The following is a 27,407-nucleotide window of genomic DNA, read 5'->3' as shown; positions in this document are numbered from 1 at the left end:
ACTAACGTTAGCTAACAGTTATCTAGCTAGCCAACTTGCTGTACCTTTCACTTGCGAGGTGGATTTGCATATCTCTCACTAACTACTTTTCACTGAATGTTAGTGAAATTTTTTACGGCCACGTTACCTACAGAATCCTGTCCAAGATGGTTTTACAAAACAGTGGACGGTACAAGTCAGAGAGAGGACAAGGGGGTAACCAGGACAATCAACAGTAAGTCACTGCCTGAAATGGCTGCATGCAAGTTTCAATTCACATGTCAACAAAATATCTCTGCTTAGCAGGGCTGGGGTTTGCCCAATATTAGACCTCTGATTAATTACTTACTTAAAGAGACAAGATCTGAGGTCATTACATAGCGATAGCGTGCGAGATAGCTAAGTCATGGTCCAATGCCTGTACCATAAATAATTGGTACCTGATAGGAGCATGTCCCGCTCTGAAGCTAGCTACATGCATGAAGTTGTAGACGATTCCGATTGGAGAATTGCCGAGCAGTGAACAAGAAACTATTAAATCCCGTTTTTAGATGCTAGGTTGGGGTCAATGCGAATTGAAGGCAGTCAATTCAGGAAGTAAACTTAAATAACAATTCAAAATTTGAAAAAACTGCATCTACTTTGAATGACTTCTCAATAAACTTAGGAGTAGAAGTTATTATTTTTGAATTAAAATCACTTCCTGAATTGACTGCCTTCAATTCGAATTGACCCCAGCCGTGCTGCTGGCTAAATGCATAGTTCACTAGTTAGTTAATTACAAATACACAATGCAGTCACACTGCTTTTTTCAATGTTGTGGACGGCATGTACTGATATGTCTGATGTTATGTATTCTCCTCTGTAGGGATGACCGGTCATCCATGTCGGCTGCTATCCGGCTGGAGCGCAGCCAGTTCACCGACGAGATGGACACCCGCTTCGGGTTCGAGAGGATGAAGGACCCAGGAGAGAAGACTGGCTGGCTCATCAACATGCACCCTGTAGGTCAATCAGGCAGACCAGAGTGGGCTCTGGAAAGCAGTTGATCAGGATGACTTTAAGCAGGACCTGCTGTCATTTAGCTTCATATATTTGATGGGCTATTTTTATTATAGTTTAATTGGGGATTGCATTGTGGAAGACTCTTTTTTTAGGCCTACATAGACAAATAAGGTCACGGTCCTGATGACATCGTATTTATAATACATGTCTTGTTCTTGTGCCTGAATTGAATAAATGTTTTAGCAAGGCTTGATCATCTCATCTTAATGTGACTATTGTCAATATCTAATCCTCCTGTTCCCATCTCAGACAGAAATTCTGGACGATGACAAACGGATGGTCAGCGCTGTGGACTATTATTTCATCCAGGAAGATGGCAGCAGGTTCAAGGTGAGGATCTGAGCACCTCATATAAACACTAGTGAAAGACTGATCCCAATGGCTATGTTCAGCTGCTGCAATCTCCTCCTTTTTCACTTTCCTTTTGTTGTAGGTGGCCCTCCCCTTTAAGCCCTATTTCTACATAGCCACTAAAAAGGTAAGTCAGGGATGACCAGGTACTCGTTTTTAAATGAACAGGCATTATTACTTCTCATATGAATGACAACGTCGACCACGTGTGCCCCATCCAGAACTGTGAGAGAGAAGTAATCTCATTCTTGTCCAAGAAGTTCCAAGGGAAGGTGGCAAAGCTGGAGATGCTCCCTAAGGAGGACCTGGATCTGGTGAGAAACTTAACCATAGCCTATTTAGAAATAGACAAGTCAAGGAATAATGGACGTATACGGTCATTGAGCTCATCTGATCATTCCAAGATGACGTCTGGGCCGGTATTCATAAAGTGAGGGCTGATCTAGGTTCTGCATGTTCAATTTAATCTTATTCATTATGACCTACAAGGGTAAACTGATCCAAGTGAAGTTTAGCACTCCTACTGACAAGCTTTATGAATACGGCCCTGGTCTGTATCAATGTGTAATTGTATTAACCCTCTTTTGGGGCAGGTTGAAACACATGAAACAGTCATTGACATTTTAGCTAGCTAGCTGTTGCTACCTAGTTTGTTCTGGATGAACATTGGGTTGTTATTGTTTAGTATTTTACCTGACATGCATATGGTCCTCTTTTTAGCAGATTCTGTGTATAATTTTGACCAGGAGTCGTGTCTTTCTCTACTCCAACGATTAATCCACAGATAAAAAGGGAAACCTAGTTAGTGTTTAGTTATGCAGTATGTGATGTATCTCTCCTCGTTTGTTTTTCAAGCATCCATGTGGGTTTATATCTTTTTAATATCCAATAAGGAGGGGTCTTGCAGTGCGTTGAGCATCTCAAATAGAACCAAAAAAGTTACATGTGTTAAAAAACCTATTAATTTTCAGTCATTTTTTATCGCTCATTACCGGGTTACCTTCAGACGAGTCTTGTGAAGCATGTAGGCATCGTAGAGCAAAACAGATAACACTTTCGTGTTCATGAGTCTCAGCTTTCGATGTATTATTTCGATAGTAGCTCAAACCGTTCAGACCATTTGTGAGAAGACCTGTTTGGAGTTGGGACGTCGGCGTCCGCAACTTGAGACGAGTCCCGTGAAGTTTTTGGGCATCGTAGAGCAAAAATGTTTGCATTCGTGAGGGTCCAAATAGTTTCTAGCGCAAACTGTTTGGACTTTTCGGCATTCTGTCATCTCTGACAAACGCATGCGCTGACACCACATAGGCAAATGGCTTATACCAGCAGATTCAGTGGATTATGCTGCAGCAGGACGTCTCTAGCATAAACACACAGGGTTTTATTTAATAAAACGTGATGACGTCAACAACGTCCACGCCGGCTCAGGCATCGACCTCTGGGAGATGGCATCCAGTATTACTGTCGGATAAACATGTCCTTTCTCCATAGCCCAATCACCTGGTGGGACTGAAGAGGAACTACATCAAGCTTTCATTCAACACTGTGGATGACCTCATGAAGGTCAAACGGGAGATCTCGCCGGCGGTGCGCAAGAATCGGGAGAGGGAGAAGTCCAACGATACCTACACCTCAATGTTATCAAGGTACAGTATCTCTACCAGTCTTACAACTTAGGAGGAGCAGACTGACGTTGTGATTTTGGTAAACGTTTTATTTTACAGCCCTATTGCCACTGTTATTTATCCAGCATTTAATGTGAAAATACTTGGTAACATTTGGTGCTTTCTGGTAATAATTTGAAAGTATTTAAGAGTTAATAACTTGGTGGGAAAAATGGTTACCTCCTGGTATTCGTTACAATAGAGTAATTATTGGGTATTAATTATGTAAGTATGGTGTTACCATGTAGTTTCTCGGTAAATACGTAGTAGGCTGTGAAATAAAGTGTTACTGTGATGTGGAGTGCAGTAGTACAGTCTATTCTGGGTCTTCATAAATGTTTTTGACAAGCTCTCTGCTCATCAGTGCGTTGGCAGGAGGCAGTGTCTCGGCAGCGGATGAAGATGGCATGTCCAAGAAAATCTCAGACCAGATGGACAACGTAGTGGACATGAGAGAGTACGACGTGCCTTATCACGTGCGCCTGTCCATCGACCTTAAGATCCACGTGGTAAGGGCCTTTGACATTCCTGCTTGGCCAATGGATAGCCTGGTCCCAGATCGTTTTGTGTTATCTTGCCACAATGACCATTGGAGTTGGCCAGACAGCACAAACCGATCTGGGACCAGGCTAGGCAGTGGATGCTCAGTGGAATGATGGGATTGATCTCCCCAGTAATCCCCAATGAAGACTTAGCGTTCACGTCCTTTGTTTCTTCCCTAGGCTCACTGGTACAACGTTCGATGCAGGGGCAGTGCTTACCCACCGGAGATCATACTGAGAAGCGACCTGGTGGAACGACCAGTAAGAAAATGTTCTTTTTTTTAAATAATTTTTTATGTTTGCCTGATGTCCATCAATCTGATGTTTTAAACTGATTTCCAGTCGTTTGGGATTTTAATTGAGCCATCCAGGTTTCTTGTCAAGATACCATGGTCTTTCTCCATCTCCATTTTTATAATTGAATTGACTGAACTCACAATCTTGACTAGCAGTCCTAGCAGTGTTTCTAGTTGTGATTCTGTTTCTCAGGACCCCGTTGTGCTGGCTTTTGACATAGAGACCACCAAGCTTCCTCTGAAATTCCCTGATGCAGAAACGGACCAGATTATGATGATTTCCTACATGATCGACGGACAGGTATGTTGGACCAGCCTGGTCTCAGAGCTTTTTGTACTGTCTTGCCGATACTTATCATCGTTGTCATTAACAACGACCATAGGAGTTGGCTGTACAGCACAAGAGCACATCCCGATCTGGGTCTACTCTGAGGATGTCCCATTTCCAGTCCTAATCTGTAGCTTTGGATTTCCTGTCTGCTCTTTTTTCTTCTTTAACTGCCGTCTTAACTGTTCATAATTCCTGCCAGGGCTACCTGATCACAAACCGAGAGATTGTCTCTGAGGACATTGAGGACTTTGAGTTCACCCCAAAGCCAGAGTACGAGGGACCCTTCACTGTGTTCAATGAGCCTGACGAGGTAAGGAGTGGAGCATCAATAATGAAGGACAAGTAAATGCCTAAGGGCGTACATACATAAATACATACAATATAAAGACATACCTACTTGATGACATGCTGTGTTCCGTGCTTGTAGGCGGGTCTCATTCAGCGATGGTTCGAGCACGTCCAAGAAACCAAGCCCCAAATCTTTGTCACCTACAACGGAGACTTTTTCGATTGGTGAGTCGGTCTGGAGGACAGATCAACCGATCAACTCTTTGATCAACTGAACTAAATTAGGTTTACTGTGCTTAACTGCCCCCCCCCCCCCCCCCCCCCCAATCGCTCTCCCCTCATCCTTCTCCCTTTCTCTCTCTCTATTTCCCTCTTTATCTTCCACTTCTCCCCTCCAAAAGGCCCTTTGTGGAGACCAGGGCTGCCCACCACGGCCTGAACATGTACAGAGAGATTGGCTTCCAGAAGGACAACCAGGGCGAGTACAGGGCTAGCCAGGCCATCCACATGGATGCCTTTAGGTAAGGGCCACCATGCATCTCATAATACAGTACCTCGCTATCTGTGTGGTGTTGTGCCTGCACAAATAATGATACGCACACACTAACACAAACTGACTAACCCACCGCTGTGTGTGTGTATGTGTGTGCCAGGTGGGTGAAGCGTGACAGCTACCTGCCGGTGGGCAGTCACAACCTGAAGGCGGCGGCCAAGGCCAAGCTGGGCTATGACCCAGTGGAGCTGGACCCCGAGGAGATGTGCCGCATGGCCACCGAGGAGCCGCAGGTCAGCTGGTGCATTCTGGGAGTCACAAACACAGGCACCGCTCTTAGCAGTGGTTCTATAGGTCCTATCTCAATGTCTTTCTCGGAGTCCTGGTATCCGATCTCCTCGCCTCCTTCTCAATCGTATTGGAGGAGAAGGTCTAAGCTACCTCCCCCTCTCAGGCCTCATTCGCCAGTGTCTTTTGAGAAGGAGGCATGTAGAGAGGTTGCAAGGAAAGATGAATTAATTGAGAAAGAGTCCAAGTTGTGGTTGTGGGTGTAGATGTGATGCAGTTTGGTTGTCTGACTGGTTTTCTCATGGCTGTGCCCCCAGACTCTGGCCACTTACTCTGTGTCGGATGCCGTGGCCACGTATTATCTTTACATGAAGTACGTCCACCCCTTCATCTTTGCTCTTTGCACCATCATCCCTATGGAGCCGGATGAGGTTTGTCTCTATCGGTTTGTCAGTTGAAACATGGACAGTGTGGGAAAGGAATTGGACTATTGCTCACTGGTGTGTGTGTGGTTGTGTGTGCAGGTGCTGCGTAAGGGTTCGGGGACCCTGTGTGAGGCGCTGCTCATGGTGCAGGCCTACCATGCCAACATCGTCTTCCCCAACAAGCAGGAGCAGGTGTTCAACAAGCTGACGGACGATGGCCACGTCATGGACTCTGAGACCTACGTGGGGGGTCACGTGGAGGCCCTGGAGTCCGGCGTGTTCCGCAGCGACATCCCCTGCCGCTTCAAAATGGTATGGCACAGCTCGGCCCAGTCCATTATTTGTCTGTAGGGATTTCAGTTTACGTGTTTTTGTTGACACTGTTTTCTTTCTGGTGTGTTGGACAGAATCCGGCTGCATTTGACTTCCTGCTTCAGCGGGTGGAGCAAACGCTGCGTCATGCCATCGAGGAGGAGGAGAAGATTCCCCTGGAGCAAGTCACCAACTTCAATGAGGTTTGATTTGATTTAACAATTTAAAATGCAGTACATAAAGAAGCCACACCAGGCAACAAATACAAAAAGTCAGACTTGTTGCCATTGTGGTCTGCCCATTATCATGCCATCAACCTATGTCTCCTTACATTTAGAAACTGTGACACCTATAGCGTTACCAACTTCTTTTGATGTACAATCTCGGGCCACAAAACACCATCCACTTTCTTATTGTTAAAGTTTGCCCCTAAGAAAGGGGAAAGTTAGAATTTACCCACAAAATGTGCGGGTAAAAGGAAAATACATTCCCTCTTTTCTCCACAAGAAATGCTGTACTTTCCATAAATCATCTGATCTGCCCTGTCTGCAGGTGTGTGATGAGATCAAGAAGAAGCTGATCTCTTTGAAGGAGGTCCCCAACAGGATCGAGTGTCCACTCATCTATCATCTGGACGTGGCGGCCATGTACCCCAACATCATCCTCACCAACCGCCTGCAGGTAAACTACACAGCTGTGTGTGTCAGAAATCGATAACCCTATACAATGTTGAATTCTCCCCTATACTTACATTGCATGCAACATTTTGAAGGGCTTGGTCAGGCTTCTAACAAAAAGTCAGGCAAAACTCCAGAAAGTAACACTGTTCTGTTCCTTGTCTCTTCCTCAGCCCTCTGCAATGGTTGACGAGGCCACGTGTGCTGCCTGCGATTTCAACAAGCCGGGGGCCAACTGTCAGAGGAAGATGAGCTGGCAGTGGAGGGGAGAGATCAGTAAGCTCTTCCTGTAGTGTGTGTGTGTGTGTGTGTGTGTTGCGGAGGTCAGCTCTTTAGACTGACTTCTGTGGTCTGCTGCTGTACCAATGTCACCCTAGGCCCTAGCTTTGCTTTAGAGACAGTCTTTCAGAGATGTAACTAGTCACAATGGTATGGCATTGGTTGAACTCAATGTTAAATTCAAATCTCCCTACCATTTGTATCTAAGCCAATATAACACCAATGTCGATGGAAATTCGCAAATCAACATGATTTGAGGTACACAACACAATCCTTGCCTTTCGTCATACCGGAATTTTAACAAGGTCGTTAGCAATTGAGTTTTCTGAATATTTTTTGCACCTACCTAGCTCATTCCAGACATCGGATTAAAACGAAACTATAGCGTCCATAAAGTGACCATTGGACTTAAAACATGACGGATTGACTAAGTTTGTAGGTGCAACAGTTTTTCTTACATTTTGATGATTTATCGCTCTCACGTGCCCATTTCTGTCCATTAAGAACCAACTATGTGCTTCCTTTTTTAAGCATGTCTGACAATGCTAACATGTTTCTCAGCCGAAGCTCAGACGTTCTAACACCATGTTGAGAAATGAGATGGCTAGCTAGCCTTACCTACCTAACGTTTGCTTGCGTGTCCAAAGTCCAGCAGCTTGCCTCTGTAACTAGCTAACACCAGTCATCTCATAGTTAGCTAACGAACAGGCAAAGATATATTTGGTTATGGTAGGTTTTTACAAATTACTTATTTGTTAGCTATCTGTTTGAGGAGGTTTGAATCCTAAGCAACCTGCATACTCATTGTTTGAAGTACAATAGACCAACATAGCTACTGTAGTAGGTCAAAGCTGTGTGCTGGAAAACCTTGGTAGAGCATGGGTGGAGTAGGCTTTGTGGTGCTCATGTAAATGTCTTCATTTTTTTGGCTTCAGACCAATGCATACTTCTCACTTATAACAGTTTTTTGTTTTTGAGCTAATTAGAGCTGGGCGATATGGCCCCCAAAAAAAATTCTGTATGTATGTACAGTCGTGGTCAAAAGTTTTGAGAATGACACAAGTATTGGTCTCCACAAAGTTCGCTGCTTCAGTGTTCTTAGATCTTTATGTCAGTAGTTACTATGGTACACTGAAGTATAATTACAAGTGTTCCGTAAGTGTCAAAGGCTTTCATTGACAATGACATTCAGTTTATGCAAAGAGTCAATATTTGCAGTGTTGACCCTTCTTTTTCAAGACCTCTGCAATCCGCCCTGACATGCTGTCAATTAACTTCTGGGCCACATCCTGACTGATGGCAGCCCATTCTTGCATAATCAATGCTTGGAATTTGTCAGAATTTGTGGGTTTTTGTTTGTCCACCCGCCTCTTGAGGATCGACCACAAGTTTTCAATGGGATTAAGGTCTGGGGAGTTTCCTGGCCATGGACCCAAAAATGTTGTTTTGTTCCCCGAGCCACTTAGTTATCAATTTTGCCTCATGGCAAGGTGCTCCATCATGCTGGAAAAGACATTGGTCGTCACCAAACTGTTCTTGGATGGATGGGAGAAGTTGCTCTCGGAGGATGTGTTGGTACCATTCTTTATTCATGGCTGTGTTCTTAGGCAAAATTGTGAGTGAGCCCACTCCCTTGGCTGAGAAGCAACCCCACACATGAATGGTCTCAGGATGCTTTACTGTTGGCATGACACAGGACTGATGGTAGCGCTCACCTTGTCTTCTCCGGACAAGGTGTTTTCTGGATGCCCCAAACAATCGGAAAGGGGATTCATCAGAGAAAATGACTTTACCCCAGTCCTCCAGCAGTCCAATCCCTGTACCTTTTGCAGAATATCAGTCTGTCCCTGATGTTTTTCCTGGAGAGAAGTGGCTTCTTTGCTGCCCTTCTTGACACCAGGCCATTCTCCAAAAGTCTTCGCCTCACTGTGCGTGCAGATGCACTCACACCTGCCTGCTGCCATTCCTGAGCAAGTTCTGCACTGGTGGTACCCCGATCCCGCAGCTGAATCAACTTTAGGAGACGGTCCTGGCGCTTGCTGGACTTTTTTGGGCGCCCTGACGCCGCCTTCACAACAATTGAACCTCTCTCCTTGAAGTTCTTGATGATCCGATAAATTGTTGATTTAGGTGCAATCTTACTAGCAGCAATATCCTTGCCTGTGAAGCCCTTTTTGTGCAAAGCAATGATGACGGCACGTGTTTCCTTGCAGGTAACCATGGTTGACAGAGGATGAACAATGATTTCAAGCACCACCCTCCTTTTTAAAGCTTCCAGTCTGTTATTCTGACTCAAATCAGCATGACAAAGTGATCTCCAGCCTTGTCCTCGTCAACACTCTCACCTGTGTTAACAAGACAATCACTAACATGATGGCAGCTGGTCCTTTTGTGGCAGGGCTGAAATGCAGTGGAAATGTCTTTTTGGGATTAAGTTCATTTTCATGGCAAAGAGGGACTTTGCAATTCATCTGATCACTCTTCATGACATTCTGGAGTATATGCAATTTGCCATAATCAACACTGAGGCAGCAAACTTTGTGGAGACCAATACTTGTGTCATTCTCAAAACTTTTGACCACAACTGTATGTATGTGTGTTTGTTTAAACCTACAGTATACTGTGAATCGCCCATCAGTCTATTTTTATTTTATTTAAATTAGCTTTTTGTACAATTTCAAGGTAAAATACACTGCATTTCAAACATTCAGCAATAATCAAATTAATTCAGGGCTTGTGAAATTATACCTAGGCTAAATATAAGCCTTCCACAACCATAACCCAATAATAATTTTATCAAAATAGTTTAACCTGCTTTTTTTGCAATATGTCTATGAAAATTTAACCAGAACCATGCATAATGCACATTCACTAATAATGAATAACTTCTTGTAGAAGGTATTATAGAAGATAAACACAGGTCTCATAAACGATCTCTCAAGCACAAGCCCATGTGCTAGTGAGTAGCCAGCTAATCTTTATAGTTTAGCTTACTTGGATCCATTTGCTAGCTAACAAGGTAGAACAGTTGAATTGTTATGAACACACTCTTCTGTCCGTCTCCAACTGTTTGAAAAGCGTGCTAGCCTGTCCACTTTGTTCAGATGTTGAAATCAAGTGGCCTGTCTTCAGTGTCCATATGACCGATTTTCTGTTGGATCAAACCTCAAATGCAAATAGCAATTTGAAACTGCTTGTCAGAGAGGAAGAAGTGATCTCTCATATTTGTTGTTGTGAGTGGCAGGGTGTGTGTGTGTGTGTGAGAGAGAGAGAGAATGGGAAGGTGCACAGAAGGAGACGAGACCAAAAGACAATATGAGAACCAAGTGGACATAAACGCTCATAATTTTTTTTTTGAAAATGGATTCTTGTGACAGGCATTTGGAATATTGCACTAAAACATTTTAATTTGAATTAATTCAATATATCGCCCTAATCGGAAATGCCTCTTTCTTCCCTTCACTCACCTGCTTGCTCCTCCCTGTCTGCAGTGCCGGCCAGCCGCAGTGAGTTCCACCGCATCCAGCAGCAGCTGGAATCAGAGAAGTTTCCTCCGCTCTTCCCCAACGGCAGGCCACGAGCCTTCCATGAGCTCAACCAGGAGGAGCAGGCCCGCCACGAAAAGAAACGCCTGGGCGGTGAGAGAGGGAGAAATGTTTTTAGATTGGCACAGAAGTTGTCAGTGAGTTACTGTTACTTTAGGGTTGTGCGTTTCAGTGACTTTTCATGACGTTAGCGTGCTTTCTGTTCTGTCCCAGACTACTGCAGGAGGGCCTATAAGAAGGTCCGTCAGACCAAGCTGGAGGAGCGGGTCACCACCATCTGCCAGAGGGAGAACTCCTTCTACGTGGACACCGTGCGAGCCTTCAGAGACCGCCGCTACGAGTTCAAGGGACTGCACAAGGTACTTGCCAAAGAGCTACCAACTTATTTGCTCTTCTCCCACTAGAAACTAGCCCCAAGGATGTCAACGCAAAGTTTACAGTTGACATTGGGAGGAAGACTTACCCTTTTTACACTAGTGCCAATCCGAACCGTGCTGTGCTGGATTTTTTCAGCATCATTCCAGCAGCTATGCCTGTCCATAGTGTGTTAAGTGTTTCCCTCTCTCCTCTCTGTGGTACTGTAGGTGTGGAAGAAGAAGCTGTCTGCAGCCCAGGAAAGTGGTGACGCTGCCCTGGTGAAGCGCTGTAAGAACATGGAGATCCTCTACGATTCTCTCCAGCTAGCCCACAAATGCATCCTCAACTCCTTCTATGGCTACGTCATGAGGAAAGGGTAGGTGCAGCTGCAGCTTCCCCCTCTCCCAGAAAATAATATTTGTTTTATCAACCCCCAAAAAATCTGGCCTCTATTCAGGAGGTAGAAAACGTTTTGCAACCTGTTGACAGTGCTGTTGTGTTTGTGTGGCTGCCATGTCTGTCCACTAGGGCGCGCTGGTACTCCATGGAGATGGCCGGCATTGTGTGCTACACCGGAGCCAACATCATCACCCAGGCCAGAGAGCTCGTTGAACAGATTGGGTAACTTAATAATGTCCATCCTCTTACAGAAGGCCTCTTACTGCTTTCTCTTTTAGCACCCATGTCATGGAGATTGTCTTTTTAGAGATACCTGTGTGTAGTGCTGGGTAGCATAAGGATCATGCATGAACAGCACTCTGTTTCACCATGGCAGTAACTTTGCAGATGTAGCGAATATGCACTGAACAAAAATATAAATGCAACCTATAAAGTATTGGTCCCATGTTTCATGAGCTGAAATAAAAGATCCCAGAAATTGTCCATATGCACAAAAAGCTTATTTCTCTCAAATGTTGTGCACAAATGTGTTTACATCACTGTTAGTGAGCATTTCTCCTTTGCCAAGACAATCCATCCACCTGACAGGTGTGGCATATCAATAAGCCAATTAAACAGCATGATCAATACACAGGTGCACCTTCTGCTGGGGACAATAGAAGGCCACTCTAAAATGCAGTTTTGTCACACAACACAATGCCACAGATGTCTCAAGTTTTGAGGGAGTGTGCAATTGGCATGCTGACTGCAGGAATGTCCACCAGAGCTGTTGCCAGAGAATTGAATGTTAATTTCTCTACCATAAGCCGCCTCTAATTGTTTTAGAGAATTTGGCAGTACGTTCAACCGGCCTCACAACCGCAGACCACGTGGGCGAGCGGTGTGCTGATGTCAACGTTGTGAACAGAGTGCCCCATGGTGATGGTATGGGCAGCCGTAAGTTACAGACAACGAACACAATTGCATTTTATCGATGGCAATTTGAATGCACAGATACCGAGACAAGATCCTGAGGCCCATTGTCGTGCCATTGTTTCAGCATGATAATGCATGGCCCCATGTCGCAAGGATCTGTGCACAAATGTCCTAGTTCTTCCATGGCCTGCATACTCACCAGACATGTTACCCATTGAGCATGTTTGGGATGCTCTGGATCGACATGTATGACAGCGTGTTCCAGTTCCCGCCAATATCCAGCAACTTCGCACAGCCGTTGAAGAGGATTGGGATAACGTTCCACAGGCCACAATCAACAGCCTGATCAACTCTATGCGAAGGAGATGTCCCGCTGCATGAAGCAAATGGTGGTTACACAAGATACTGACTGGTTTTCTAATCCACGCCCCTACCTTTTTTTTGTCAGGCATCTGTGACCAGCAGATGCATAGCTGTATTCCCAGTCATGTCAAATCAATAGATTAGGGCCTAATTAATGTATTTCGATTGACTGATTTCCTTATATAAACTGTAACTCAGTAAAATCTTTGAAATTGTTGCATGTTACGTTTATATTTTTGTTCAGTTTAATAACCCCTATCTATTTTCTGTGGTTTTTGACCACTTATGTTACCATGTTTGTCTGTGGCGCTACAGGAGGCCTCTGGAGCTGGACACGGACGGTATCTGGTGCGTCCTGCCCAACACCTTCCCCGAGAACTTTGTGGTGAAGACGAGCAATGAGAAGAAGCCTAAGGTGACAATCTCCTACCCGGGCGCCATGCTCAACATCATGGTGAAGGAAGGCTTCACCAACGACCAGTACCAGGAGCTGGTGGACCCCGCCTCGCTGACCTACGAGACGCGGGCGGAAAACAGCATCTTCTTCGAGGTGGACGGGCCCTACCTAGCCATGATTCTGCCCGCCTCCAAAGAGGAGGGAAAGAAGCTGAAGAAAAGGTACATACAAGCGATTCTGTATATACTGGCAATGAGAAAATATGGAGAATGCTGGTTCTCCTTTCTTGGTGGACCGTGTGTGAAAAGATTCAATTCTGTATTTACCATATAGGCCGGTTGGCATCGTTGAGATTTTTGTTAGGTAACAATAACATTATCCAATCAAATTTTATTTGTCACATGCTTTGTAAACAACAGGTGTAGACTAACATTGAAATGCTTACGGACCCTTCCCAACAATGCAGAGAGAAAGAATCCAGCCAAAGACATTGATAATCACATGATTACAACATTCTCCTGATATTAACATGATTACAACGTTCTCCTGATAATAGCATTGATAATAACGTTCTCCTGATGGTAACATTGATAATAACATGATGACAACATTGTGCTGTGTCCAGGTACGCTGTGTTCAACGAGGACGGCTCTCTGGCCGAGCTGAAGGGCTTTGAGGTGAAGAGGAGAGGCGAGCTGCAGCTCATCAAGATCTTCCAGTCGTCCGTGTTTGAGGCCTTCCTCAAAGGCACCACCCTGGAGGAGGTCTATGACTCGGTGGCCAAGGTGGCCGACTACTGGCTCGACGTGCTCTACAGCAAGGTAACGTGTTTGTTTCCCTGCGTGTGTAATAACTTTACATTTTAAATCGGTTGTTATTATTATTAATTCATCCATATATTAAAAGAGTGAGCCAACCTGGGCCATTGTAATAATATTCCCCATCTCTGCTTGAATGTTGAAAGCTACATCAACCGGACCACGTTCAGTAGGCAAACGATGAGGAAAGTTTCAGATCGTAATGTCAATAATAGAGAACTGACGTGATTCCTGATTGTAGGCGAGGCTACATGTCAGAGGGCATGTTTGTTCGACATAATATATTTATATCTGAATGTTCTACTATGTTGTGTCCTGATGGGATTTGTATTTTGCCCAGGCTGCCAACATGCCGGACGCGGAGCTGTTTGAGCTCATCTCGGAGAACCGCTCCATGTCGCGGAAGCTGGAGGACTACGGCGAGCAGAAGTCCAACACCATCAGCACGGCCAAGCGGCTGGCCGAGTTCCTGGGAGACCAGATGGTGAAGGACGCCGGGCTGAGCTGCCGCTACATTATCTCCCGCAAGCCAGAGGGCACGCCGGTCACAGAGAGGTGAGGCAGACAGACCCACACAACCATACCACAGGCTGACGGTCATGGCTCATCATTTCCGATTTTGTCTTCAGCTCATTTAAGCGTGGTGTCGCTTATTGCTAATGACAACAATGGAGAAGTGTTCATTTCTCTCTCTCTCTCAATCTGACAGGGCCATCCCCTTGGCCATCTTCCAAGCTGAGCCCAGTGTTAAGAAGCACTTCCTGCGCAAGTGGCTGAAGATGCCCAGCCTCCACGACCTGGACATCCGCTCCGTAAGTCTCTGGGCTATTTCACCTCAGACATTTTCATAGCGCTTCCATATTGGCAAGCTTCAGTACAGCAATACAAAGACTGTTGATGTACTGCCTGAGTGATTTTATAAGATTGATGTTTGAATCAATTATTTCCTTAATGTTTTAGCTAAATCGCAGTCACTAACGAGTTTAGCCATGGGCTCTCTTCAGATTCTTGACTGGAGCTACTACATTGAGAGATTGGGTAGTGCCATCCAGAAAATCATTACCATTCCAGCTGCCCTGCAACAGGTAACCCACAGCAGCTCTGAACCATGGCTCTGAGGGGAAGTTGCCCCTAGGTACAGATCTAGGATCAGCTTGCCCTCCCCAAATCCTAACCTTGCCCATTAGTGGGGGAAATGATCCAAGATCAGTGTCTAGGTGCAACTTCACCCTACTCCTGTGGCACTAGATTCTTTCAGGTTGTACCCTCTCAGTGCTCGCTACTCACCCATTCTGGTCCCATTGTGATCCGGGCTGTAGGTGAAGAACCCCGTGCCCAGAGTGCGCCACCCAGACTGGCTCCACAAAAAGCTGCTGGAGAAGAATGACATCTACAAGCAGAAGAAGATCAGCGAGCTGTTCACCAGCGAGGGCAAGCGACAGGTACACCCGCCTAGCCAACGGTAGCGGCGACACACACAAATGACACACACTCACGCCACTCCCCTCTCTCGCCTCCTCTCTCTCAGGTGGCCCATCAGGCCCTGGAGGCAGGGCAGGCGGCTGACATTGAGGACTTTGGGATGCCTGCCAGACCCCTGCAGCCGGCCATACTGATCAGCACCAAGCGCAAGCGGGTGTCACAAGGAGAGGACAGCCAGGCCGTGGAGTCCCAGGAGATGGAGCTCACCCAGTCCTGGAGAGAGATCCTCGGCCCACCACCACCCATGGGGGAAACACAGGAAGCGCGCCTGGTGTGGCTGCGCTACCACAAGAAGAAGTGGGAGCTGCAGCTGCGGCAGAGGAAGGAGCGCCGGAAGCGGAGGCGCCTGCTGGACGGCGAGGTCCAGCCCATGGGTGGAGGGGTGATCCGGGACGCGGGTCCCGCCACAGGCCTGGGTAGCTTCCTCCGCCGCACGGCGCGCAGTATCCTGGACATGCCCTGGCAGATCGTGCAGGTGGGTTAGGTTAGGCCTAGGGGGTCAAATAACATTTAGTTAGGCCGGTTTCCTGCAAACCCAGTCCTGAACTAAAAAGCATGCTGCTGCTCAATGGAGAATCTGTTTTAAAGTGCTTCTTTGTACAGGACTAGGCTTAAACTGTGTCCATACTGACTAAAACTCCAAATACCATTGCCTTGTTTTGTTTCAGAATAGTTTATAGGAACTGTACAGAACAAAATAAAGACATACTGTATATATCTTGTGAATGCACCTCTAATAAGCAAAATACCTAAACCCAGAAGTCTTTGTGTGTGTGTGACTGGATGTCCTGCCCTCTCCTCTCTCCCCCAGATTGCAGAGACCAGTCACCCTGGGCTGTATAAACTGTGGGCTGTGATCGGCAGTGACCTGTACTGCATGAAGCTCAACATCCCACGGGTGTTCTACGTCAACCAGAAGGTCCCCAAGCAGGAGGAGGGAGCCACATACAAGAAGGTACATTTAGTCTCATGATAGATTGATTGATTAATAGATCTATGAGCACCTCCCTCCACTGACTGCTCAAGCCTTCTGACCCTCTCATGACCGTCCGTCTACTAATGAATGATATGTTGTCGGTTTAAAATTGCCAGGCTTTTTTTGTTGCTTTAAAGCGCATTGAGGTTATTTTGTAATGAAAAGCACTATAAAAGTTCAATTTATCGTTATTAGTATTATTATTAGATGACTGAGAACTCTGGTGTTTGTTTTGTGCAGGTGAACCGTCTTCTGCCGCGCTCCAACGTGGTGTACTATCTGTACCAGTACTCTGTCCCTGAGGATATGTACCAGGAGCACATCAACGAGATCAATGCTGACCTCTCTGCCCCAGACATAGAGGGGGTCTATGAGACACAGGTACCTACGGGTTAGGATAGGACAAGGTCTGTCTTATTCCTCCTTGATGTGTACAAGAAGCAGTTAGTGGGGTTAAAGGATTGTACTTTATTCCCAAATCTAGTGTTCTGTGTCTTGGTTAACATTTCATAGTTAGGGAAATATAAGCAATGCCTGTGTTTTGAGTGTTAGTCTCCATGTGTATGCCAGTGAGTGTGTTTAAAATAAGTTTGCAACAGAAAGCAAAAAAAGCCTTTCTTATTGGACAAGTCCAGGTAGCCCCTGCCTGTTTTTAATCTGTTCTTTCGTTTGGTGCCTAATGAATAACCCTCTCTCTCTCTCCCAGGTCCCTCTGCTGTTCCGGGCCCTGGTACAGCTGGGCTGTATGTGCATGGTCAACAAGCAGGTGGTCCGGGACCTGGGCGGCCGGGAGGCTGAGACCTACGACCTGGAGCACCTGGAGATGAGGTCCCTGGCCCAGTTCAGCTACCTGGAGCCTGGTAGGACTAGCCCCCACTGGCACTGCAGATTCACTTCACTGTTTCTCTACTGTTTCTCAGTGTGTCGTCCATATATTTGATATCTATTTGTAATCTTTCTTTACCTGTCTTTTTGAAGTTATTGTGTGACTGACTTTACATTTACTATGATGTAGATCAACCTCAACCTGGCATTTCTTCCGTTTGGTGCCTAATGAATACGACCTTATATGGAACGTGATGATGGGAGCGTTGAATCAGTATGATTGTGTTGTCTTCCCCAGGGAGCGTCCGACACATCTACCTTTACCATCACAGCCAGGGCCACAAAGCCCTGTTCGGCCTGTTCATCCCCTCACAGCGCAAGGCCAGCATCTTTGTCCTGGACACTGTAAAACCACACCTCATCTACTTTGTGCCCAAACACCCTACACATCAGATTTCCCCTTCAAATAGTTAACTTTGCCCTTGTAATGCTTCATTACACAAATATGTGACGTGAGAGATTTAGTCATTTCCAAGGAAAATGTTGAAGAAAAAAGACATAAAGTCCCCCTCCCCTTCCTCCCCTAGGTCCGCAGTAACCAGATGCCCAACCTGAGCACCCTGTATGGGGCAGAGCGTACAGCCCTGCTGGAGAAGACCAGCGAAGAGCTCCTGCCCCCTGAGAAACACACCTTTGAGGTGCGAGCCGAGAACGACGTCAAGGCCATCCACCGCGCCCTGCAGCGCATACTGCTCAACTACAAGGTGCCTCCAACCACTGCACCCCTCACCTGTATGGTTCTGCCACTGTATCGCTCTCTCTAGCTTGTTCTCTGTGTTACTTTGTTTAGGCCTTCTCTTTCTAAGGTTTTCAAACTTGCTATTTAAGGTTATATGCTTATCACAGATTAATAGTATAGGATAGAGCAGTGTCGTGTTTTGCAACAGAAAACGCAAAATGAGCATTTCTTATTGGACAAGTGCAGGTAGTCCCTTCCTGTTTCAGTCTATTTTCTTCCGTTTGGTGCATGATGAACACAGCCCTGGTAACACTATTGACCGTTGTCCTTCTCTCTCTGTATTCAGGGGGAGCGGCGAGGGCCCACCCTGATCGCAGTACAGTCCAACTGGGAGCTGCGGCGGCTGGCGGCGGGCATGCCGGTGCTGGAGGAGTTCCCGGTGGTACCGGTGCATGTGGTGGACGAGATCAGCTACAACGTGCTGGACTGGCAGCGCCACGGGGCACGCCGCATGGTCCGCCACTACCTCAACCTTGACAGCTGCCTGTCGCAGGCTTTTGACATGGCCAGGTAGGTAACACAGCACTAGACTAGGTCTGTCTGCTGGCTCTGTACACCTAGAACCTTCTAAACAACACAACTGGAATAAGAGCACTAGTGTTTTTTTAACGTTCTATTTTGTATATATAAAAATCTTCACATTTTACATATTAGTCTGGGGTTTCATGTATGTATCATTATGACTTTTATGCCCGTTTTGTGGTACGGTCACTTACTGTTCCCTCTCCTCCATCACTCCTCAGGTACTACCACTTGCCGGTGGGGAACCTGCCCCAGGATGTGTCCATCTTTGGTTCTGACCTGTTCCTGGCAAGGCACCTGCGGAAGCACAACCACCTGCTGTGGCTGTCACCCACTGCCAGGCCTGATCTGGGGGGCAAGGAGGCCGACGACAGCAGGCTGGTGATGGAGGCCGACGACAGGGGCTCCATGGAGATCAACGCTCAGGGCTGCTACTCAACAGGTAGCCAGCCTTACACATGCACACACACTAATGCTTGGGAGATATGGACAGAGTCAAATCACGATACATTTAAACATTTTGCTCGATAACAATAAAAAAAATTAATGAATGCACAGTTGCTTCCCATTAGCGACAAATTTTGTCTTGTGCCAAGTAAGACAACTGAGATGGTATGATTCAAGAAATAAGTTGGCTATTTCATCTATCATATCCAGGGGACGTGTGATTTGATATTTTGATGTGCAACATTTTAAAAATATGATCCAGAATTATCAGATTTTTCTCTTGGCTCTTTTTATACATGAATTTGTCCCCCAAAAATGGTGCGTACTGGAGCAGGCTACATAATTCACCACCGAATTCAAAGCACTTAGCTAGATTGCTCTAATTATGATTGTGTTGCTAGATAGCCATGTAATGAATGTCCTACTAAACCTTACCAGCTCTAGGCCTAGGTTACGTGATGTATTCACTGCAGATGGCACGCTCCGTGTGCCCATCAAAACCATACTACATAGCCAACTGCCGTTGTAAAGTGGTGCCATTTGCTCGATATTGAGAGTTGAGAAATAAATGATACACCCACAGAAAGCTGACGCTCTCCTATCTTTAATAAAAACAACGGTAGTTGCTTTGTCCCGCAATTGCATTTTGAAAGGTTGCACAACGTCAACGAAGTGGGAGAGGGAGTGGCTCACTCAAACAGCAGCCGGCAGCGAAACGGGGACAGGCAGATACTTTCAGATATTGTCATAGCAGGAATCAATATAATTCACATTGCTGATGACCAAATAATGGTTTTAGAATAAAAACATCTGCAGGAACGCTGTTTAGTATAATCACTAAAAAAATAACCGACAAATGCAAAATTGTAGAAAGAGGTAGGAAATGATGGTGCCTGTAATATTTGGGTTTATCATCCCAGCGCTAATAAACACACATAATGACAACACTGACACGTTAAGTAGCTGTACATAGCAACCGCTGATGCGGTACATTTCAAAACCAACTTAATTGGAACAAAAGGAAATATGCTTTCAAACTAGGTTTCAATCGACTTTTCCATGTCATTCTACTGTGTGTTTCAGTGTGTGTGGAGCTGGACCTGCAGAGTTTGGCCGTGAACACCATCCTGCAGTCACAGCACGTCAACGACATGGAGGGAGGAGCCAGCCTGGGTGTCAGCTTTGACGTCATCCAGCAGGCCTCGCTGGAGGAAATGATGTCGGGGAACCAGGGAGCCGGCGCCGTGGCCAGCTACGACGAGACCGCCCTCTGCTCCAACACCTTCAGGTGACTGCTTTGTAATAACATGCAACCACTGCCACGGACACCTCCAAACACTCCAGAGCCCTCAAGCAACCTATTTAGGCTCTAAACTAACTAGTCTGTGTGGTTTTGGAGTGTAACAGATACAGTTCGGCTGTTTTAAACGTTTCCCTGCACTGTAGCCCAGCGTAGGTTAAAATAATATACTATTTTGACATTTACTTTATATAAAGTTTGATTTGATTGGATGTGTGTCCGTGAGCAGGATCCTGAAGAGCATGGTGGTTGGCTGGGTGCGGGAGATCACGCAGTACCACAACGTCTACGCCGACAACCAGGTGATGCATTTCTACCGCTGGCTGCGCTCGCCCAGCTCGCTGCTGTACGACCCGGCGCTGCACCGCACCCTACACAACATGATGAAGAAGGTGTTCCTTCAGTAAGTAACATTGCTCAACACACACAACCCTACGTTTCCATTGGAGTCAACTGTAGCCGTTTCAAATGCAGCTTTATCTGGAAAAAATGTCAAAAATGATCAGAATTCTTATTGTTCGTAATTTTTTTATTTGATTGGACACAAAACTATTTATTTTCAAATCATCTTCCTACCACAACTTTGAAAATTCCTCCTCTACATGGATAAATCATTGTATTCATTTATTCTCATTCTAAACGGTCTGTCGTCATGTATTGAAAACGGTCGTTACTTGAAAGAATGAAGGATGCCTTAATGAATGTCACTCTCGCTCTCAGACTGGTGGCAGAGTTCAAGCGGCTGGGCTCCACAGTGGTGTATGGGAACTTTAACCGCATCCTCCTTTGCACTAAGAAGAGGAGAATTGACGACGCCATTGGCTACGTGGAGTACATCACCAACAGGTTGGTTGGTTAGCTAACCTACCCATGTACTACTATGCCTCTATACTGTACTTTGTCATGTTATAACATCAATATGCTGTCTATCAAAGCCAAAGAAAACAATATTATTGACCTAATAAACAAATAGTGCTCGTAAATCAGTGATTCATGGTTACAGAGTGAGGGCAAGCCCTGTTTAGTTTATGGATTCTTGAATACATTCTGAGCTAGATCGCATGGGGTGAAGGTTTGTGGAAATTAGTCTGCACCTTGTTGGGTTTCATGCAGCCAAGCATACCATCACCCTGTTGTATCAAGCACTAACCATAAATTAGTAGGCAAGGTTTTGTTTTATGAGCTGTTTATTTTAACTTGGTCCGACTAAAAAAAAATCCTCAATCTTCCTTAGCATTCACTCGCGGGAAATCTTCCATTCCCTCTCCATCTCCTTCTCCCGCTGTTGGGAGTTCCTTATGTGGATGGATCTGGCCAACTATGGAGGAGTGAAGGGCAAACTGCCCTCCAGCGTCCTGTATGGAGAGGTACCTTCTAGTTCTGCCCCTGCTTTAACATCTGCTAAATATGTGGATGCAACCAATACTATTTGATATTTAACGGATGTATGTGTATTTGTTTTTCCTACGTCTCATAACCAATGAAAATCGCTGTGGTAGAAATGACACTCACGACCTGCATTGGCTTTCAGAACGGGACAGCCCAGAAGAAGGGGAAGGAGGATGTAGAGGAGGAGGGCAGTGAGGATGAGGAGGAAGCTGAGGGTGGGGAGGAGGAGGAGGAGGATGGAGCCGGAGATGTGGACGAGGTGGAGGAGCTGATCGAGAGCAGCTGGAACATCATGCAGTATCTGCCACAGACCGCCTCCTGTCAGAAATACTTCCTCATGATCATCTCCGGTAGGCCAGCGCATTATCACAAGCGTTGTCGTCATTTTCGTATCATGTGTACAGTGTTTGATCCAGAATGAATTTGGAGGGGGTCCGTGGGCACAGCTCCCTGACTTCCTGTGCTCGTCTGTCCTTTATCATGTTTCCTCTCAGCCTATATTGCTGCCGTCTACCACAGCATGCGGGAGGAGCTAAGACGCAACGCCCCGGGAGCCACGCCTATTAAGAGGCGGGGCGGAAGCCAGACTTCCCAGCAGGCAGCAGGAGATTCCTCAGCACTTCCTGGTAAGTAACTAGAGCGAAAGAGGAACCCCAACCGGACGCGGACGTGAACAAAGGAGGAGTCAGCACTACAGGTCTCTAAAGTGATCTGGGTTTGTGTCTAATCTAATCCTAATCGTTTTTAAATTGCTGTCCACCACTTACATCCTGTGACTACTAGCCAGCTACATTGTTCAATAGTCTACCCTAGCTGGCCTACACTGGAAAACCCAGCATTACCTGACTATTAGCCAGCTATGGCCTTCAATAGTCTCCCCCATATCCAGTCTACCAGACTACAGATGAAAATAAGCTGTCTCTCCTCCACAGGTATGATCTCCTTCTCCCAGGAGTATGTGTCCAGCGAGCTGACCCAGAACTTCTTCACCATCACCCAGAAGATCCAGAAGAAGGTGACAGGCACCCGGAGCGTGACCCAGCCCTCTGAGATGTTCCCCGTCCTGCCCGGCTCCCACCTGCCTCTTAGCAACCCAGCCCTGGAGTTCATCAAATACGTCTGCCAGGTCAGTGACAGGGAACTAGGGTCATATTCATTGGTGCACATCTTAGCAAAACATTTTGCAACGGAAAACGTTTTGTAATGAAAAATGTGCGTTTCTTATTGGGCAAGTTCAGGTAGTCCCTCCCAGTTTCAGCCAGTTTGCTTCCGTTTTGTGCCTAGTGAATACACGCCAGGGTTGTATTCATTAGTGCACACCATTTCAAAACATTTTGCAACGGAAAACGAAAATTAGCATTTCAGTTCTGTTTTCTTCTGTTTGGTGCCTAATGAACACAACCTTCCCCTGTAGGTCCTCTCCCTGGATGCCAACATAGTGAACCAGGTGAACAAACTGAAGAGGGACCTGCTGCGTCTGATAGACGTGGGTGAGTTCTCAGAGGATGCCCAGTTCCGCGACCCCTGCAATTCTTACATCCTGCCCGAGGTCATCTGCCACCACTGCAACTTCTGCCGCGACCTCGACCTTTGCAAGGACCCCTCGGTGGCACAGGTCAGTGCCCCCCCACAGCTCATAAAATCCATTGGAATTATGAATAGCTTTTTACAGATGCTCAAAGCGCTTTGTATACTAAGGGGAGGAGGGAAACGCGCTTCAACCCAAAAAAATTGCGGCAGAAAGCTCACCATTCATCAGCTATCATAGTGGCAATGTGAGAAGTGATATACAGTACAGTGTATATGATACATGATGGAATGAGGTCAGGTTGGGAATTTAGCACCAAAGGAAAGTGCCACAGTCAGGACACTCAACCTATCCAAAACACAGGATAAATGGTCCAAAAAGCATCTTCATATCAATCTATTTACACTGTAATGACACTGGTACCTCTACATTTCTACTAACAGTGCATTCGGAAAGTATTCAGACCCCTTGACTTTTTCTACCTTTTGTTACTTTACAGCTTTATTCTAAAATGGATGAAATAGTTTTTTTCCCCTCATCAATCTACACACAATACCCCATAATGACAAAGCAAAAACAGAGATGTTCGATCGGGTTCAAGTCCGGGCTCTGGCTGGGCCATTTCAAGGACATTCAGAGACTTGTCCCGAAGCCACTCCTGTATTTTCTTGGCTGTGTGCTTAGGGTCGTTGTCCTGTTGGAAGGTGAACCTTCGTCCCAGTCTGAGGTTCTGAGCGCTCTGGAGCAGGTTTTCATCAAGGATCTCTCTGTACTTTGCGCAGTTCATCTTTCCCTCGATCCTGACTAGTCTCCCAATCCCTGCCGCGGAAAAACATCCCCAAAGCATGATGCTGCCACCACCATGCTTCACCGTAGGGATGGTGGCAGGTTTCCTCCAGACGTGACGCTTGGCATTCAGGCCTAAGAGTTCAATCTTGTTTTCATCAGACCAGATAATCTTGTTTCGGAGAGGCCTTTAGGTGCCTTTTGGCAAACTCCAAGCGGTCTGTCGTGCCTTTTACTGAGGATTGGCTTCTGTCTGGCCACTCTACCATAAAGGTCTGATTGGTGGAGTGCTGCAGAGATGGTTGTCCTTCTGGAAGGTTCTCCCATCTCCACAGAGGAACTCTGGAGCTCTATCTTGGTCACCTCCCTGACCAAGGCCCTTCTCCCCCGATTGCTCAGTTTGGCCAGGCGGCCAGCTCTAGGAAGAGTCTTGGTGGTTCCAAACTTCTTCCATTTAAGAATGATGGAGGCCACTGTGTTCTTGGGGACCTTCAATGCTGCAGAAATGTTTTGGTACCCTTCCCCTGATCTGTGCCTTGACACAATCCTATCTCTGAGCTCTACGGACAATTCCTTCGACCTCATGGCTTGGTTTTTGCTCTGACATGCACTGTCAACTGTGGTACCTTATATAGACAGGTGTGCCTTTCCAAATCATGTCCAATCAATTGAATTTATCACAGGTGGACTCCAATCAAGTTGTAGAAACATCTCAAGGATGCTCAATGGAAACAGGATGCACCTGAGCTCAATTTCGAGTCACATAGCAAACGGTCTGAATACTTATGTAAATAAGGTTTCTGGGGGCTTTCTTTGCAAAAATTTATAAAAAATCTGTTTTTACTTTGTCATTATGGGGTATTGTTTGTAGATTGATGAGGGGAAAAAACAATTTATTCTCGGCTGTAACATAACGTGGAAAAAGTCAAGGGGTCTGAATACTTTCCGAATGCACTGTATATGCTCAGGTTGAACCATAGTTTCCTTAAAGCTATGCTCATTTTGCATCCACCTACCATTCTCTCAAACAGCTGTGTGTGTGTGCTCCTTCGTATACACTATGTAAATCATCGGTTCTGTGTTCACAGGACGGCTCTGTTTTGCCACAGTGGTTCTGCTCCAACTGCCAGACCCAGTATGAGACTGAGTCCATTGAGATGGCCCTGGTGGAGGCCCTTCAGAAGAAACTGATGAGCTACACTCTGCAGGACTTGGTGAGGAAACAATCCACATCCTCACACCTGATGCATCCTTTGGGATAGATATGACCTGCGTCTTGTTCATTAAGGAAAGCGACAGAAAACGTTTTGAAAAGGAAAAGTCCAGGTAGTCCCTGCCTGTTTCTTCCGTTTGGTGCCGAATGAACACAGCCCAGGTTCACTACTCAGTAACTACTGTTTTCAGGAATTGTGATCGTGTCTCACTGTGAGGTCTAAAACGTGCCTTGCGTTCCATTGCAGGCTTGTGCCAAGTGTAAAGGAGTGAAGGAGGCCAACATGCCTCTTTACTGCACCTGTGCAGGAGATTTTGAACTCACCTTCCCCACCAAGGTTTGTGCTCCTCCAACCCATGTGTCCCTAGCTGTGTTAAAACAATGTGCCACCCACCACAATATGTTAAATTCAAAGGTTATGAAACATTGTGTTGCTAGGATCTGTAAGGTCTCCTCTTCTCCGTCCACAGAGTTTCTCAGAGCAGATCAAAGTGTTCCGGAACATCGCCGCCCACTACAACATGAACTTCCTGGAAGAGACCATTGACTGGCTACTGGTCATGAGTCCACAAATAAGCCAGTCTACCAAACAGTGACATGATGAGCCACAATCTGAGTCGGTGAGCTAACTGGCCGTATCTGGAGATCCTGTCAGTTACCAGGGTTGTGTTCAGGAAAGCACACCGTAGCAAAAAGTTTGTTTTGCAGCGTTTTTCTTATTGGACAAATTCACCAAGATATCACTCGTGGTGGGATGTTCACTGCTGGCGGTATTCAAATGCAGAATGGGGTGAATGGACAGAATGGGAATATAGCTCACTTTGAGACAAACTAACTTTGATGTGACAAATTATGATAATGAATCTTTCTTCTTCTATGCTTTTCTGTACTGTAGCTGTAAAAACAACATATAAACAATGTAATTTCTTGACCACCCATGTACTGTAAATGTAAAAGAGTTGCCAATCAGCTTTCCAGTCTCCAGACGAAATTGTAGATATGGTGTTTTGGAATAGGAATGCTTATTGATGAGAGAAATTATAGGCCTTCTGTCAAGGGTTTTTCTTGTCTTAATATTTTTGTCAATAAAAATGTTTTGGTAATGAGAACAGAATGGACGGTTTCTTTTTTTTCAATGCACATTTTCTGAAGGCAAAGTTTGTGAGAAATCATTCGTTTTTCTCTGAAACACTCAATCTATATCTGTCCTGTTTATCTGTTGCACCGGCCATGGTAAATTAGACATTCTGTTTACATGGACACATCTGAAATCAGGCTAATTGATGGCACTGATAAATGCAGAAAATCGGCACTCAAAATAAACGTTCTACCACAGCGAACATGTTATTTTTGGGAAGCCAATTTTATTCTTAGTTCGGACAAAGTTTGTATGTGAAAACTACTTCTACTTCGTATACATTGTTGTTCCGAATTCACTTCACCCGTACTGAAGAGGGAGGCTCGCTCGGCTGGTGCTAGCCCAGCACATGCGCAGATCAAATACACCGCTGGAATGGCGATTTTTGAGGTGATTACATGTTTTAATAATTTGAAAGATTGCTCAGAACCGGGTGTTTGCATAATCTGCTACTGCCATAATCCGTTTAATATATGGGCTCCCGAGTGGCGCAGCGGTCTAAGGCACTGCATCTCAGTGCTTGAGGAGTCACTACACACCCCCTGGTTCGATTCCAGGCTGTATTGGGAGTCCCATAGGGCGGGGCACAGGGTTGGTCGGTGTAGGCCGTCATTGTAAATAAGAATTTGTTCTTAACTAACTTGCCTAGTTAAATAAAGGTAAAATACAATTTATATATATATATATATATATATAATATCGAATTATTAGTGCGCATGTAAACATACTCATTGAGTGCTGAGTACTGCTGCCCAGATTTGGAACCCCCATCAGTCCTCAGCATCACATGGTGACTCTCCTTCCTCTGTAATTGGACGCTAATGTGGCTCAGAGGAATAGTCAGAGTTTTTATTTAATGGAGATTAAAAGAACATTATGTGAAGGGTGGACACGGGGATTGAACCCCAGTCTTCAGGGTCATAGACAATTAGGGGAGATAAATTACATTTTAGTTTCATTGTAATCAGAACACAGAAGACTATCAGAGCCTGCTGCTCCAATGCCATGATAGAAAAAGTAAGTATCCATAATAAATAATGGTTTTGACTTATTCCACATTTTGTTACAAAACCATGATTTATGTGTCCTATTGAGCTTGTTAGTGAAACATAAAACAAACATTAATCAAAATGAAAAACACATTCCAGCAACTCAATTCTTTAGAACATTTTTTTTTACTTTACTTTTTTTATCATTACTATAGGGCTGATACTGTGA

The 27,407-nt window shown here is 45.6% G+C and overlaps 1 protein-coding gene across 1 annotated transcript; it reads left to right on the top strand.

Moving 5' to 3' along the window:
- On the top strand, window positions 1-26,159 carry pole (polymerase (DNA directed), epsilon). Its single transcript, XM_084180720.1, has 47 exons — window positions 1-214; window positions 848-983; window positions 1,294-1,374; window positions 1,478-1,522; window positions 1,617-1,709; window positions 2,887-3,041; window positions 3,424-3,568; window positions 3,782-3,862; window positions 4,091-4,198; window positions 4,428-4,538; window positions 4,656-4,741; window positions 4,918-5,037; window positions 5,170-5,302; window positions 5,615-5,728; window positions 5,822-6,034; window positions 6,130-6,237; window positions 6,587-6,715; window positions 6,885-6,987; window positions 10,482-10,628; window positions 10,749-10,894; window positions 11,120-11,268; window positions 11,421-11,513; window positions 12,885-13,187; window positions 13,592-13,787; window positions 14,125-14,339; window positions 14,494-14,596; window positions 14,789-14,869; window positions 15,104-15,226; window positions 15,313-15,741; window positions 16,078-16,221; window positions 16,483-16,623; window positions 16,949-17,102; window positions 17,366-17,472; window positions 17,655-17,831; window positions 18,153-18,376; window positions 18,610-18,830; window positions 19,919-20,123; window positions 20,365-20,538; window positions 20,856-20,981; window positions 21,370-21,502; window positions 21,667-21,874; window positions 22,019-22,150; window positions 22,457-22,650; window positions 22,939-23,139; window positions 24,927-25,052; window positions 25,299-25,388; window positions 25,522-26,159. The coding sequence occupies exons 1-47, from the start codon at window positions 147-149 to the stop codon at window positions 25,645-25,647; spliced, it is 6,897 nt and encodes a 2,298-aa protein (XP_084036846.1). The 5' UTR covers window positions 1-146; the 3' UTR covers window positions 25,648-26,159.
- Window positions 26,160-27,407: the final 1,248 nt, after the last annotated feature.

Source organism: Coregonus lavaretus (assembly GCF_964263955.1).
Source record: "Coregonus lavaretus genome assembly, chromosome: 17".
In the NCBI taxonomy this organism is placed as follows: Eukaryota; Metazoa; Chordata; class Actinopteri; order Salmoniformes; family Salmonidae; genus Coregonus; species Coregonus lavaretus.
Note: the sequence above shows the minus strand (reverse complement) of the source record. Positions and strands in the feature narration are given on the sequence as shown.